This window comes from Schistocerca gregaria, chromosome 1 (genome assembly GCF_023897955.1).
Source record: "Schistocerca gregaria isolate iqSchGreg1 chromosome 1, iqSchGreg1.2, whole genome shotgun sequence".
Taxonomy (NCBI): Eukaryota; Metazoa; Arthropoda; class Insecta; order Orthoptera; family Acrididae; genus Schistocerca; species Schistocerca gregaria.
The window spans coordinates 1,205,399,043-1,205,415,867 of NC_064920.1; the positions used below are offsets into that span (position 1 = coordinate 1,205,399,043).

The 16,825-nt window shown below is 44.9% G+C and overlaps 1 protein-coding gene across 1 annotated transcript in view; it reads right to left on the minus strand.

The window, feature by feature from the left end:
* LOC126299008 (ras-GEF domain-containing family member 1B-like) overlaps positions 1 to 16,825 on the minus strand; it is a 2,459,283-nt gene that overhangs the window by 26,165 nt on the left and 2,416,293 nt on the right. The window contains exon 13 of the mRNA XM_049990678.1: positions 6,430 to 6,581. Coding sequence (XP_049846635.1) covers positions 6,430 to 6,581 — 152 coding nt within the window. The remainder of the gene's footprint in view (positions 1 to 6,429; positions 6,582 to 16,825) is intronic.

The window sequence follows — 16,825 nt, forward strand, 5'->3', positions numbered from 1 at the left end:
AGTACGTCTGGCTCGGAGCTGTCCTTGAAGTACTCTATTTGGGGCAGCCCGTCGTGTCAGCGTGGCGCCGACTGCTGCTCAGACTGCTCTTGCAGCTGCAGTACGAGGTGCCCGGCCCCTACGCTCCTCTACCACTTTGTCGTCCGGAGCCCGCTCCGCTTACGGCAGCACGTTCTCATGACCTCCTCTGCTAGCTGGCAGCGAGGCAGAGCCAGCTTTCGTAAGGAGACGCCGCACACCTCCACAGCCAGCTCTCGAGTGACACCAGTGAGGTCGCAGATGACCCTGTCGCTGCTCTCCACAGTACGTCTGGCTCGGAGCTGTCCTTGAAGTACTCTATTTGGGGCAGCCCGTCGTGTCAGCGTGGCGCCGACTGCTGCTCAGACTGCTGTTGCAGCTGCAGTACGAAGTGCCCGGCCCCTACGCTCCTCTGCCACTTTGTCGTCCGGAGCCCGCTCCGCTTACGGCAGCACGTTCTCATGACCTCCTCTGCTAGCTGGCAGCGAGGCAGAGCCAGCTTTCGTAAGGAGACGCCGCACACCTCCACAGCCAGCTCTCGAGTGTCACCAGTGAGGTCGCAGATGACCCTGTCGCTGCTCTCCACAGTACGTCTGGCTCGGAGCTGTCCTTGAAGTACTCTATTTGGGGCAGCCCGTCGTGTCAGCGTGGCGCCGACTGCTGCTCAGACTGCTGTTGCAGCTGCAGTACGAGGTGCCCGGCCCCTACGCTCCTCTGCCACTTTGTCGTCCGGAGCCCGCTCCGCTTACGGCAGCACGTTCTCATGACCTCCTCTGCTAGCTGGCAGCGAGGCAGAGCCAGCTTTCGTAAGGAGACGCCGCACACCTCCACAGCCAGCTCTCGAGTGACACCAGTGAGGTCGCAGATGACCCTGTCGCTGCTCTCCACAGTACGTCTGGCTCGGAGCTGTCCTTGAAGTACTCTATTTGGGGCAGCCCGTCGTGTCAGCGTGGCGCCGACTGCTGCTCAGACTGCTGTTGCAGCTGCAGTACGAGGTGCCCGGCCCCTACGCTCCTCTGCCACTTTGTCGTCCGGAGCCCGCTCCGCTTACGGCAGCACGTTCTCATGACCTCCTCTGCTAGCTGGCAGCGAGGCAGAGCCAGCTTTCGTAAGGAGACGCCGCACACCTCCACAGCCAGCTCTCGAGTGACACCAGTGAGGTCGCAGATGACCCTGTCGCTGCTCTCCACAGTACGTCTGGCTCGGAGCTGTCCTTGAAGTACTCTATTTGGGGCAGCCCGTCGTGTCAGCGTGGCGCCGACTGCTGCTCAGACTGCTGTTGCAGCTGCAGTACGAAGTGCCCGGCCCCTACGCTCCTCTGCCACTTTGTCGTCCGGAGCCCGCTCCGCTTACGGCAGCACGTTCTCATGACCTCCTCTGCTAGCTGGCAGCGAGGCAGAGCCAGCTTTCGTAAGGAGACGCCGCACACCTCCACAGCCAGCTCTCGAGTGTCACCAGTGAGGTCGCAGATGACCCTGTCGCTGCTCTCCACAGTACGTCTTCCTCGGAGCTGTCCTTGAAGTACTCTATTTGGGGCAGCCCGTCGTGTCAGCGTGGCGCCGACTGCTGCTCAGACTGCTGTTGCAGCTGCAGTACGAAGTGCCCGGCCCCTACGCTCCTCTGCCACTTTGTCGTCCGGAGCCCGCTCTGCTTACGGCAGCACGTTCTCATGACCTCCTCTGCTAGCTGTCATGCACAGTGGATAAATTTCTGCCAAGTCTTTTTGCAGTACCTAAGAAGGAAACTTCGGCTTTTCGTAGCCCTGTTACACCTCCTTCAAATTCAGTGAGATCTTAAAGGCATTCTTGACTAACAGCAGCTCAATACAGCCAATCTCAAAGTTAACTAACTCTCACGATGTTACAGTGTGTACTCGTATTTAAAGCAAAGCTGATTTGTATTCTCATATACGACTGTCGAAAAAATTGAACAGATATCATCTATCGGATGTAGAAACAAGCCTAGCAACTTTCATTGATGTCGCGCAACTCCTTCATAGTCTTGCGATTCTATTCCGGGAGTAAATTTGGTACCGGTTTCGATTTGCTTCTTTTCTAACTTGAAGATAGTCGCTTCGACCGAAAGCGGCAGAAAACAAATAATAAATTCCTACAGCTGATGGCAAACATGCAGTTCTTCAAATTAAAGTGAATGTACAAATATAACAGAAAGCAGAAAATATGGCCTATAGCAAATGGTTCATATCGCTCTGAGTACTATGGAACTTAACATCTGAGTTCATCAGTCCTCTAGAACCTAGAACTACTTAAACCTAACTAACCTAAGAACGTCACACACATCCGTGCGCGAGTCAGGATTGGAACCTGCGACCGTAGCGGTCACGCGGTTCCAGGCTGAAGCGCCTAGAACCGCTCGGCCACAGCGGCCTGGCCTGACCTATAGCACATTTTATAGAAAGAACTCAGCAAGCAGCTGCATCTTGAACGAATACTGTTAGGGCAATACTTGTTTTGTGTCTTCTACCCACATCATCAGGTGCATATTAAAATTAAAACATGATAAACAACGAAGTGGAGAACACAGAAGGCCCGAACTTTATAGTTAAAACCATAATGACCGTAAAGCGGGTTGTAATTATGGAGGTTGGGCCTTCTATACTCTCCGCCATGTTGTTTGCGTAGCTTAATTTTTATATGCGCCTGACAATGCGACCACGAAGTGCCTTAATAAAACATGTTAAAGATGCAGATGTTCGTGGAGCTCTTGCTATAAAACATACTACAACAGCTGAGATGCCGCGATCACATAGTCGTTTGCCATAGCACAACCTAAGCTATAGGCCATAGTTGAGTAAATAGTGTTCATAAACATCAAACACTTGCACAACTGATTTGAACTCATTCTGTTACATAATATGGAAAGGAAGAAACAAGAATAGGAAGTTTCAATTAGCAAAAAGAGGGTGGGCTATCACTCAGGAGTTGACTCTGAGAAGATTCCACAAGAAACTATGAAAGTAACATGATCTTGAAGATTAACAGACAGGTCTCTTCCAGATATAATTTCCAGCACGAACTGGATGAAGTTTCACGGCAAACATTTGACAAATTCCTGAAAGACTTGAAAAATGGGTAAAAGAGAGATTTTTCGTAATACTGAGGCCATATAAAGAATGGTAGCATATAGGTTGATTTAAAAGATCTCACGTTGCCTTATGATTGCCATTTCGGTCGAAGCTGATAGCAGGTGATCCGCAGGAGTTGGTGGTTCATAAATATAACTCTTTACAGTGTAGAACAATTTCCTGATTATTTGTCAGTGGATCCTTATCCTGTCTTCGAACACTTTCCGAAGCCAAACTTGCAAGAAATTTTTTTTCACTTGGAAAAAAAGAAAAACATGTTATACGAGGTGGTCAGAAACACTCTGAGAAGCTTGCCAGGGGAGGTTGTCCTCTTAAATAATTGTTAAGAAAACAATTCGATACGTTGCGGCGTTTTCCAGTTATCAGCATTGAAGTTAGCCAGTCAGGTCACCGCGCGCGCAAACTGCAGCATTCTTCCAGAGGCGGTGTCACCAGACGTGTTCTTCGTTTGGTTTCCTTAAGAAACACTTCCGAAAAAGGCGCATTTTTACTAGGAATGAGGTTTTCAACAAGTGGTGATTCACGGCCCCGCAGATGTCCTTGCATTAACGCAATTTAGTGAGTGCAAGTGCTCGATTTTGCGCGCACAGCGACCTGGCTGGCTAACTGCAGTGGTAGATAACTGTGCAATGGCGCAACGTTTCGTATTTCTCAGCAGTCTCCGCTGCAACAACCTTACGAGCAATACAGACTGGTTCTGACTATCCTGTATAGACGTCGGTACGGAAACGCTCTGTTTCTAGGTTAGAGATCATTTCCTAACAGCTCTTCATTGTAAATTAATCATGGTAAACACGCAAGAACAGAGAGTTCGAAATGCGTGCGTCAGCAGGGATACGAGCATCAACTCGCCAGTCGTACTGGATTCCGGATGCGCTGATGTGTCGTAGCGGTACTGCGTATGGTTCCGTAGCCTTCCACAATACTGTCACCAGGAGTCTCCGCACGTTGCACCGATGGTAGGCAAGAACTTCCAAACGGCCCAACAAGTAAAAGCCTTGGGGCCTGATGTCCGGAGAACGTACAGGCCAGGCCATTGCCACTCCCCTTTCTTTTGCATCGAGGACGGAATCTGATATTTAGAATCGGGCGGGCGTCCACATCGTGAATGACTTACGTCTCCCGTCACACTGGTAGCGGTACTACTTTCAGCAAAGCAGGTACACTGGTCTCAGAGGAACACAGTGTGTTCCTCCGTAGAAGCTGTTGCAAAGTACATGACATACTTCAGAGCTCTTGTTTATCGAACTCCGCTGCAACATGTAGAGTCTTGGTGTCTGCACTGTTGAAGGCCGCCGAATCACGCACAAATTCCGGGAAATGTCAGCGCACACATCATTCAGTGTGACAGCTAGTTGATACGTGCATCTAAGCTAGCGGAGCCATTTTTAACACATTGTTTTTGGTCCCTTGTTCGCATAATACACTCATGTTCAGAAAAAACAGAACAAATTGAACGACTAGATATAGGACGTTCATATTCACAAGACTTGTGCATTGGTATGTTCTGCAGAAATGATTAACACTTCAGTCACCTGGGTTCAGCATGTGTCCTGTTGCCTAGCAGGCACGGGCCCGCCATGGGCCCTGATAACTTGCTCAATGCGCCGTTTTCGTTCCTGTTCCATTTGCAAATACAGCGAGGGAAAAACGGCTGTCTACATACCTCCGTGTAGGTTGTAATTTCTCTTATCTTAGTAGTCCATACGGAAAATGTACGTTGGTGACAGTAGAATGAGCTTCAAATTTCGATACTCTAAATTTTCTCAGTAGTAGTCTTACCTCCAAGGAGTCCCACATGAGTTCGCGAAGCATCCTGCCTCTGAACTGCGTAGATGTCTTCCTTTAATCCGACCTAGTAACGGTGCCATACACTCGAGGAGGACTGAAGAATGGTGTTCTATAGCGGTCTCCTTCATAGATGAACCGCACTTTCCAAAAATTCTCGCAACAAACCGAAATGGACTATTCGCCATCTCTTCTACCGTCCTTATGCGCTCTGCATCGCGGTGTAGCTTGCTGTCCAGGTTTCGAGAGGGTGCGTTTCTGGATGAGTATCGAATATATTCCTTCCCCCTGCTTATACCTCCCGAGCAGATCGCGAATGTAAAATTATAGAGATTCGAGCGCGCACGGAGGCTTTCCGGCAGTCCGTTCTACGCGACTGGAACAGGAAAGGGAGGTAATGACAGTGGCACGTAAAGTGCCCTCCGCCGTACACTGATGGGTGGCTTGCGGAGTAGAAATGTAGATGTAGATGTACGTACTCATTCCATTTCATATCGTTTTCCAGCGTTACACCTAGACATTTAATCGACATAATTGCGTCATGCACCACGCTACTAATGTTGTATTCCAACTTTATTGGATAGTTTTAATATTCATCTGCCTTAACTTACTTTTTGAGCTGGCTGCCATTCATCACACCAACTAGAAATTTTAAGTCATATTGTATCCTCCTACATTACACCACAGTGTCACCGGTAAAAAGCCGCAGATTTCTGCTCACCTCGTCTGTCAGATCATTTCAGCACAAAGAATAAAGAACGAGAATGGAAGCAAATAGAGTTTCCTCTCATGAACAACTTTTAGTGTTATATAAAAAATAACGTTCTCTAGTTACAGTAATAGCGCAAGTTTGAACCTAGGCCTGAAAATTTATTACAATTGAGAAAAATCACATGAAAAATGAAAGAGAAAGTTATATTAGCAACCAAGTTATAGATTTAAATGACGCGCTTTTAAATTTAGAACAGCTGGAAATAATAAATAGTTGTAAGAAAGGGGACGGAATGCTTTTAGTAAAACAAATAAATATTATTTAAAGTGCAGCTTGTAGTATATATAAAACTATAGGTTTACAAAGTGTGTGTCACTGCTTTTGACGTATGCCAGTTAGACGTCGGCTTCTAGGGCGGAAACCTTTCAGAGACTGAAGGTCGCTCATCAAACAGTGGAGAGATGTGTGGTGGGAATTGCTTGGGGTGGTAAGAAAGCAAACAAATGGAGCAGAGGACAAAGTAAAATGGAAGAAATTATTAAGCCCGCAATGGACATGAAATGGAGATAGGCGGGCAACGATGGATGAACCAAGCAAGTTCTTTGCTGGATTACAAGGGGTAATACCGAGGCGAAGCCACAATGGAAAGTTGGTAGGTGAGATGAGAAAACATGCCCGGGTGGCACGGAGACGCTCATAGCTGGCGACCGTAACGCATGGAATGATGTAGACGTGGCCCTTATCTCAAATGGCTGGTGATGGCATGACGGCAAGTTACACGTCCGGTACGAGTGGACTGCCTTACCGTTTTCGGTGAGCACGGGACTGGCTTGCAGGAAGGTGATGACTTTGGTGTTCTTCTCGAACGGGCAGGACACCTGCTTCCACGTGATGAACTCCGTCACCTGCTTGGCCAGCTGCCAGAACTTCTCGAAGTTGATGTGCCCGTTTGGTAACCTGTGATCGAGACAAGAAGTATATGTCACAACAGTGCAAAGTGAAAAACAAAACACAGCAATAAAACGCAGTGAATGTCAGGAAACCTCTCTCTTGGAAATACCACAGCGATATGAGCCTCGTGTATGATATCAACTGAACCCTACCATCAACGAGACAATAAATTCTTCGCAATAAGTCTTCTTACAGAGAAACAATACAACTCATCGTTCGCTAATTTTCTTCCTTCAAAATCTGCCGAATTCCACGACTTTCTGGAGGTAAGGAGAGCTGTAACACTTGGCCCACTCCTCATGCTCTTACACAACAGCGTGTATCGTGAGGAGAGCTCAGAGAGTGGGGTACCAGAATAGCCAACGGACAAGTTCCTCTGTAAAACGCGTGCAGCTATGTTGCATTACATAAAATGATGCTGAATGTAGGCTACGTTTTTATAAGACATACGATGCCGTAGATAAGTCGAAGATGCCATGAATGGATTATTAAACGCGAAGGTGAAATCTGACAAACTGTAGGAACAGGAGAGTATCGCTGATAAATTGAGAGAATTGTTTTTCTTACAGCTGTGTCCACAGACCAAATTTTTTTCAATTTTATTCAAATAAGACAGTTCCACTGAAGCCATGACGTCTGTAAAACTGGAGGGAAACAAGAAGTTTGAGCAGCCATATGAATTTCCACTATAGGCAGAGTAACATACTGTGTCTGACCAATAGCACAGAAAAAGCCGCGGACGGATCTACAGGTATTCGCTATTTTAGAAAGGGCTGCACACGTAAGAAGTCAATCGACTGGTGTAAAATGATCATCAGCTGACTCTTATGTCACGGGGACATCCGTGATGCAACAACATCGCCATGCCTGCTAATGGGCATCCACAATATTGAAAGCCGGGTGGTGTGCATCCCCTGACTGAAACGTCTATGGCTTCAGTTCAAAGACAACCCATATGAACTGGACAACGACGTCTAGCTGTTCACCACGAGCAACAGCTCTTTCAGCTTTAAATATCATTTTGATGTGACGAGAAAGACATGTAGCTTTCCCACCGAGACTGGGCGATACATGAAACATTTGATGAGCAGTGTTTTTTCTGGACTGGCTACAGCTATACATTTAAAAACGAAACTGCAAATATCTGCCGAAATAGAAGAAAATGGGTCTGTGAACTATTAGGCGGGACACCATGTTTATACATGACTTGGCGAATAACCCCTGCAGACCTGGGAAACTGTTTGCAGACGACGGAGCGACGGAGAATGGTGGGCGTGGTCGGAAGGGAGGAGGGGAGTGTAAAGCCGGCCGGAGTGTCCGAGCGGTTCTAGGCGCTTCAGTCTGGAACCGCGCGACCCCTACGGTCGCAGGTTCGAATCCTGCCTCGGGCATGGATGTGTGTGATGTCCTTAGGTTAGTTAGGCTTGAGTAGTTCTACGTTCTAGGGGACTGATGACCTCAGATGTTAAGCCCCATAGTCCTCAGAGCCATTTGAACCATTTTTTAGTGTAAAGATGAAGTTGCACACCGAGAAACTTGCAGATGATACCGCCTAGTAAATATAGACACATGACTCTGCTCATAAATAAATGCTGTCCGATGCCTAAATAGATGAGAATGTACGACAGCGTTTAATAACATGACGACTTAAACTTCCTGGCACGTTAAAAGTGCCTTTCGCGGACAGTGCTCTTATCGACTGAGGTATCCAAGCACGGCTCATGACCCAGTGTCATAGCCTTATTTCCACCATTATCTCTCCCCCTACCACCCATATTGTCCAGCACACCTTGCGAGAAAAGCACTCCTGAAAGAAAGGACCCTGGAGAAGACTTGGCTTAGCCATAGTCTAGGAGCGTGCAGGAGAGTTTCTCTGAAATCTGGAAGGTAGGAGAGATATGTTGATGGAATTAATGCTCTGTGAGCTAGTTGTGAGCCATACTTGGACAGCTCAGCCAGTAGAGCACTTGGGCACGATAAAGGAAAATGACCCAGGTTGCAGTCCCGGTCTGGCACACAGTTTTATTCTCCCAGGTAGTTTTAAATCAAACTCCTCTGCAGAGATGAAATTCATGCTGGATACGGACTGACTGTTCGTTTCCAGAATGAGATTTTCACTCTGCAGCAGCAGAGTGTGCGCTGATATGAAACTTCCTGGCAGATTAAAACTGTGTGCCAGACCGAGACCCGAACTCGGGACCTTTGCCTTTCGCGGGAAAGTGCTCTACCAACTGAGCCACCCAAGCACGACTCACGCTCAGTCCTCACAGCTTTACTTCTGCCAGTACTTCGTCTCCTACCTTCCAAACTTAACAGAAGCTCTTCTGCGAACCTTGCAAAACTAGCACTCCTGAAAGAAAGGATACTGCGGAGAGATGGCTTAGCCACAGCCTGGAGGACGTAGAGCACTTGCCCGCGAAAGGCAAAGGTCCCGAGTTCGAGTCTCGGTCAGGCACACAGTTTTAATCTGATTGTTCGTTATTTGTCGTCTGGTTTGGGCTGTGGCAGGAAGAATGATCTTAACATATGCTCTAAGAGGAGACGTCATAGACTGCAGATCGATTCCTGCATCCCGCAGTCGTCAGAAGATTGGGTAATTCGACTACAAAACAGATAATGTAAGTTTTACGTCAATGCGGACTGCTGACGCAACCGTAACATAAAACGTTTTTGCTCGGTGGACTGTGCATAGAGTGTGTCAAGTATCTGGGTTCAAAGTCGCTGAGGATTTCAGCTGTTTGCAGAACGTATTTCACCAGTCGCTGCCGCTCCTCTCGTTACCATTTTCCCCCCAAGCGCTGGCCACCAGCACTGAAAGCTGCGCTCCCCGCCGCCAGGTCACATTAACAGTTTCGCGCGTAATTAATTTCTGCTGGGCCGACGCTGGCCCGCACGACTGGCGCCAGTCAGGATACCGTGACAAAGCGCTGGCGCACGCCAGCACGCGCCAGCCCGCCGTAATGAGCCACTGGCGCCGCCTCCGCCGTGTTCTGTTTTGGCAGAACTTTTCTCTGTTCGGCGGCATAAAGGGCGGCGCTTTCACGGCGGACGCGCCGGCCGTTCTGCACTGAAAAGCGAACACGTGTCTGTGTGTGTGTGTGTGTGTGTGTGTGTGTGTGGCGTTTACTGGCGGCGCGTGTTGATTGCGGAACCTGCTGTTCTCTTCATACTCTGCTGGTAATGAGAGCTCAACATGTTTCACACACGCTAAAACTTTACCGTCGTCCCTTTAAAATTACGCTACTTGAGAAAAATTATGCAGCTTAAAAATATGCAGAAAAAATCATAAAGTTTTAATAAAAATGTTCTTACATCTTCTGCATCTACATCTACATCCATACTCCGAAAGCCACCTGACGGTGTGTGGCGGAGGGTACCCTGAGTACCTCTATCGGTTCTCCCTTCTATTCCAGTCTCGTATTGTTCTTGGTAAGAAGGAGTGTCGGTATGCCTCTGTCTGTGCTCTAATCTCTCTGATTTTATCCTCATGGTCTCTTCGCGAGATATACGTAGGAGGGAGCAATATACTGCTTGACTCCTCGGTGAAGGTATGTTCTCGAAACTTTAACAAAAGCCCGTACCGAGCTACTGAGTGTCTCTCCTGCAGAGTCTTCCACTGGACTTTATCTATCATCTCCGTAACGCTTTCGCGATTACTGAATGATTCTGTAACGAAGCGCGCTGCTCTCCGTTGGATCTTCTCTATCTCTTTTATCAACCCTATCTGGTACGGATCTCACACTGCTGAGCAGTATTCAAGCAGTGGGCGAAAAAGCGTAGTATAAGCTACTTCCTTTGTATTCGGATTGCTTTTCCTTAGGATTCTTCCAACGAATCTCAGTCTTTCATCTGCTTTGCCGTCAATCAACTTTATATGGTCATTCCATTTTAAATCACTCCTAATGCGTACTCCCAGATAATTTATGGTATTAACTACTTCCAGTTGCTGCTTTGCTATATTGTAGCTAAATGATAAAGGATCTTTCTTTATATGTATTCGCAGCACATTACACTTGTCTACATTGAGATTCAATTCCCATTCCCTGTACTATGCGTCAATTCGTTGCAGATCCTCCTGCATTTCAGTACACTTTTCTATTATTACAACCTCGCGATATATTACAGCATCATCCGCAAAAAGCCTCAGTGAACTTCCGATCTTATCCACAAGGTCATTTATGCATATTGTGAATAGCAACGGTCTTACGACATTCCCCTGCGGCACACCTGAAATCACTCTTACTTCGGAAGACTTCTCTCCATTGAGAATGACATGTTGCGTTCTGTTGTCTAGGAACTCTTCAATCCAATCACACAATTGGTCTGATAGTCGATATGCTCTTAATTTGTTCATTAAACGACTGTGGGGAACTGTATCTTCTTGCATATTTGTATATGTTCCAGCACAAATCTGCAATTTTCAGTCGAGAACTTACTACAACCTCCTACAGCGGACATTGGTGCCATTTCGACCTCGCAACAGGTGTTTCGATAAATAATGGAGCCCTAATGATTAAACTGATCTTCGAAATGTACGTGGTTATTCGAAACGACTGACTCAATTTAATTAATCTGTATTTCTTGAAATGGGTACGAATAATCTCTATATATAGATAGTAACAGGAAGTTTTAAAGTTAAAAAAACGGAGCTTGTACACTGATGGGAAAAAAATCGCAACACGAAAAGCTAATTAATGTAGAGTAATGAAGTGTAATTCCTCAATTTCTCCAGGCGTATTTTATGCCGAAATAAATGTGAGGTGAACAGCCTGGTATAAGTGTGCATCAGCGCACCTGATGATGGCAACGTGGTCGATTGCCGAAATATTGTGTCCTATGAACACTCATACCAGGCTGTTCACCCGAGATTTATTTCGTTACAGTAATGAAATTTCGAGAATAAATTTGTCTAGGTAACACAATTAAGTAATTAACATTGCAAGATCACAGATTAACGTAAGCGCGAGTTAAGCGACTACTACAAGTGCAAAATGCTGATATATTAATAACCTATGTAACAGCCACAATGCAAATGTGCATGCAGGTACAGCTACCAGATGTCAGTTTGTGGGTTGGAGTTCAATGCCTGTTGCACTTGGTCGGTCAATACAGGGACGGTTAATGTTGGTTGTAGATGACCCTGGAATTGTCGTCCGATGTTGTCTCATATGTTTTCGATTGGAGATAGATCTGGTTATCGAGCAGCCCAAGGTAACATGTCGACAGTGGAGAGGACGTTGAGTTAACAACAGCGGCGTGTGGCGAGAGTTATAATGTTGGAAAACATTCTCGGAAAAGCTGTTCATGAATGGTTGCAGAACAGCCGAATCACCGGACCGACTACAAACTCGCAGTCAGGGTTGTAAAACCATAGTAAGATATGTAATTTTTTCTCTTCTGATTAATTGCGCTTTGCATAAAGTGCATTTTCTTTAATAAGTGGTCTTTGATATGTTGTACTATGTTTTATCTTTACTGCTTAATTGCTTTGGCTGTATTTATGGATGATTTTGGTTAGATAACTTTGTATTGAATTCAAAATTAACAGCCTCAGTTGCGGAGTTACCTAGATTTACCTAGGTTTCTCTTGGGATAACCCAACCTTCTTCAGAATTACACTTACTAATGTTTGTCCATAATGGACATTGTCAAACTAAAATACAAAGTTATACAGTTGCTGACAGGGCCGCGAAATGCTGGAAGTATTGAACTTTGTATTGATTTGTTAATATGGGTAAATGCAATGTTTGCTTAAAAATGTTTACTTGCTACTTTGTAACTGCTGATCCACACTTAGGGCTCTTGGTTCATGTGACGGTAAAAGATGGAATGGTTCCCCTCTAAAACGGAAGTAATTTAGCGCACACAAATTGCGGTTGGTGCGAGTGAAAAGGTGGACATGAGACTCAGTTGGAGACGAGGTACCGTACAGTTGGCAGTTAGTGACTGAGAAGTGTATTGTGCAGGTGCCGAGAGAGGCTTATAGTGCTTGGATTTATTACGCCAAAGCCTCGGGTGGATGAATGGATTTAATACAATGCTCTGTAGCCTGAAATTATTATAAAATCTGATTATCGTCGCCATGAAGAAAATAACAGAACGTATCAATTATAACTGCAAGTCCATCTGCCATCATATACTCTCACCAATATTGCGCAATCACTGAAACAGAGAGGAGGAACAATAGATTTGTAAAGTAATGGATCAGCACATTTAGTATGTGCAAATACAAGGTAACTCATACCAAAATTTATGTACCTACCTTGATTTTTTCCCTATCGTTACACCTATCAGGATCCTCACCTTTTGAACTATGATTGGCGAGTGTCCAGATTTTCGGAAATCATTATCCGCAAAGAAAGATAATTATCTGATTAAATTTGTTCAAAATTGAGTGAAATGAACACAGTTACTTCCTTGCTTTTAAATAAAAGTGTAGATATTTATGTAAGTGAAATTTAATTGAATTTGTGCTATGTAGAAAATATCTGACAAAACAAGACTAGACCCATGCCCAATTTCAAAAATGGCTCTGAGCACTATGGGACTCAACTGCTGTGGTCATTAGTCCCCTAGAACTTAGAACTACTTAAACCGAACTAACCTAAGGACATCACACACATCCATGCCCGAGGCAGGATTCGAACCTGCGACCGTAGCAGTCGCACGGTTCCAGACTGTAGCGCCTAGAACCGCTCGGACACCCTGGCCGGAGGTCTAGAGTCAGTGGAATGCACGCTTCAGGGCGTCCGGCTCGGAGCTGCGCTTGAAGTGAGCGACTTGTAACAGTTCGTTGTGTCTGTGTGTGGCCACCTGCTGCTCAGATTGCTGCTGCTGCTACCATCTCGGTAGTGGCACGCGGGCGTCCGGGGCCCGGTCTTCTCGCGACCATACATTCTCGTGGCCACCGCTGCCAGCACTCTTGTTCAGTGCTACATCCCTGCCAAGTATTTCTGCAGAGTCACAGAAGGAACATCCACCATCTCGTAGCCCTGTTAAGTGACCTCGTTCAAAGTCAGGAGGTGCTGATGTTGGCGGCTTCGCTGCTTTAAAGGCATTCTTCACTAACAGCATCTCACCACTTGCAGTCTCAAATGTAACAAACGCTCAGGACCGTTACACCTTGTACTTAAATGAAATCTGATTTTCAACCTCACAGTGGCGCTTAGCTCCATGCTTATACGACTGGAACGAAATTTGAACACACATCACCTTTCAGATGTAGAAATACGCCTAGGAACTTTCCTTTATGTCGCAGAACTCCTCCTTGATACTGAAATTTTTTCCGTCAGTGTATACATGGTCAATGTGTCCCCATCAGCCAAACATCTAAGCAGTATCCAAATATGTTCGAAATGGGAACAATCGTATCTTTTGTGACTGAGTTCTCAGCAGCAGTGATTTGGATTTGTAGGTCAGCAAGATAAGATTCGTTGGTTTTGGTGGCTCGTCAACTACCTCTTTTATAGAAACCCCACAAGAAAAACGTAGGATGGCACGAGCTCCCTGTACCGCACAAATGTCATTGCCTAATTTTTTTCCTTTATTTTATGGCCGGTTTCGATTTATGACATCATCGTCAGATGCATCTGTTTTCCTAAATCAGTTAACAAGCAAATACAAATGGCCCGTTGTGTAGAATCATCATCAGCGCACAGAATTTAAACATCAAATTTTGCTCTATCATCTGAACGTGTATTTTAAAACAAGGGTTGCCACAACAGTGGGGTGGTCAGCCTCATTGCAGAAGTAATTAAAATCTGTACTAACGATTTTGGGGGGGGGGGCAAAAAAAATTTATCCCCAATATTTTACGTAATTATTGACCCAATTGAGAAATTTAAAATGCTGACATAGTACTCACTAAGAAGAAGAATCTTACGTCGCAAGATTAACACAATGAGGCAATTATTCCAGTTAGAAACTACGTGTTTGCCTTGATGCAGTGTGATGGAGCGCAAATACCTGGATGTTATTCATCCAGTATTTGAGAATCAAAGCACTTAGCGACTTCCAACAAACTTTCCACATACTTCCGAACTCTTGCGAAGCTTTTTCTAACTGACACATCCCACAAACTGCCTATTGGCTTCTGTTTCGGGTTCTTCGGCCGACGTTCATCTAATGATTTTACTGTCGTTTCGCCAGAACGAGTGGTGAACCGGCAATGGAGGGTGAAGCTTTGACAACGCCAGCCACTCGTGCTGGCGAAACGTCAGTGAAATCATTAGATGAACGTTGGCCGAAGAACCCGGGACAAAAACCAATAGGCAGTTTGGCAATAAGTGGACACGAAAGCCTTAACAATTTTGTTTACATCCCACAAAATTATGAAAGGGGAGATGTTTATCGCTTCTACGTTTTCAGTGTTCACGTAGCCAAACTTCACTATCAGACATGAAGTTAATTACTTCTTTACTACCGACTCTTCGCAGCACAGCCTGCAGACAGTATCAGGTGATATCACTGAGTGTAACTGCAAAATTACGTCACTGTTCGATACATTAGTCAAGACATATGAAGTTATAAACGTTGAGATGCGTGAAAAACTAGCTTTTGTTTGAAACGAGGTGCAAATTACGCAGACTATGTTCATCTGGTGTTTCATAATGAGAACACTCACATCCAAACCTCCGGATCTCAGAAACTCAGATCGCTACCAAACGTTCTATGTCGAAGGGTATCAACCAAAACACCGATTTAGTTCGTGCCATATTCTGTCTGTTCTACCCACGCATAAATGTTAAATACACATTTCTTAAAAGTTCAGGCATGAAATTATTATATGGGACAACATTTTCCTGACATGTAAAACGACTTTTAGGAGTTTTTAGCAGTCTGCTTTCGCATTGTTAGTTGAACTTAATTACTTATTTTTTATCTTATTTTGTTTATTATTATTATTATTATTGTTACTATGTTATTATTACTATTTTTATCATTACTCCAGCATGTGTGATGCGGTTGTTTGTTTATTTTCATCGTCTGAAAACTGTGAAACTACAAACGCTTTCTATAGGTTTACTACTGACAAAGAAACGAAGTGAAAGCTAACCGCTAACAGAAAATTGCTGTAAAGTTCAAACAGCCCATTTACGTGTCCTAAACATGTTGTCGCATAATACGAAAAAAAATGTCGTCATTGGGGTTTGAACCCACAACAGTCTGTACAACGTAGCCGTTACTCACAGTTACGTTCTCTGTGCCCCGTACATCTGGCGTTACTTTTAAATTACGCTCATGCCCGTTCTGCTGGACCACAGCACACAGGAAGGATTACATCGGTGTTTTGGTTGATACTCTATCGACATACAACATTTGACACCGATCTGAGTGTCTGATATCTTCAAGTTTGTGTGTTGGCGACTTCCAGCAAGCTTTAACCTTGAGTTCAAACTTTTCCTGCACTTTTTCCCGCTTGCATGCTCAAAGTCAAATATTCAACACATTAACTCATTTGTAATGTAATCAGACGTTTGAAGCTGTTTCATACATGGAGCTCGATTCTTCAAAGAATCGGCGTTTTTCCTTATTTAATTTAAGAAGTCAAGTAATTTTAAATCAAGCTGTACAATCAAATATTTACAAACTTTTATAATCCAGTAAAAGAACACACTTAGTCTATTTGTTTCATAATTATTGTTATTAAAATGACGCTGTTAAGTGAGTGAATGCTGGTATCGCTGAAATTTTCTTCTCCTTTCGCGAATGGGTTGCACAGGACAACACGAAATCAATATTTATCCACCTTCCTTCCACCCCCACGCTCTTTTAGTCACCATGAGTGAATGTGTTTCTATTGCACCGTTCACATCTGTTGTGTGGTTCTTCTTCCTTCTCTGTAAATTTGCTGAGCTAGCTGCTTGTTTGTTCGAGTTTCGTCAAGTAATATAATTTTTCAATTTTTCAAGAATGTGACAGGCTGAGGTATTAGACTGTTTACGTCCATTGTTTCTACGTGTCCCGTGAGTGAACTTTTTTTTTATTTTTGGCATTTAACTTCTTCTGGATTTATTGTTACCTTTCAACATCATCGTCTGCTCCAGATTTCTGTAGTGTCTTATGTCGATTAGCAACAGGTAACTAATAAAAAATATGCTGACCTGTGTACTTCCTCGTCTGCCGTAACTTTCGTCCACAAGGAACTAAAGTTCCATTTTTTTCTCTCTTTTCCTTCATAGTGGCGATCGTAACAAGTCTGCTATGCGAAGAAGTTCCTGTAATCTATAACGGTTAGTCCAATACCTCAC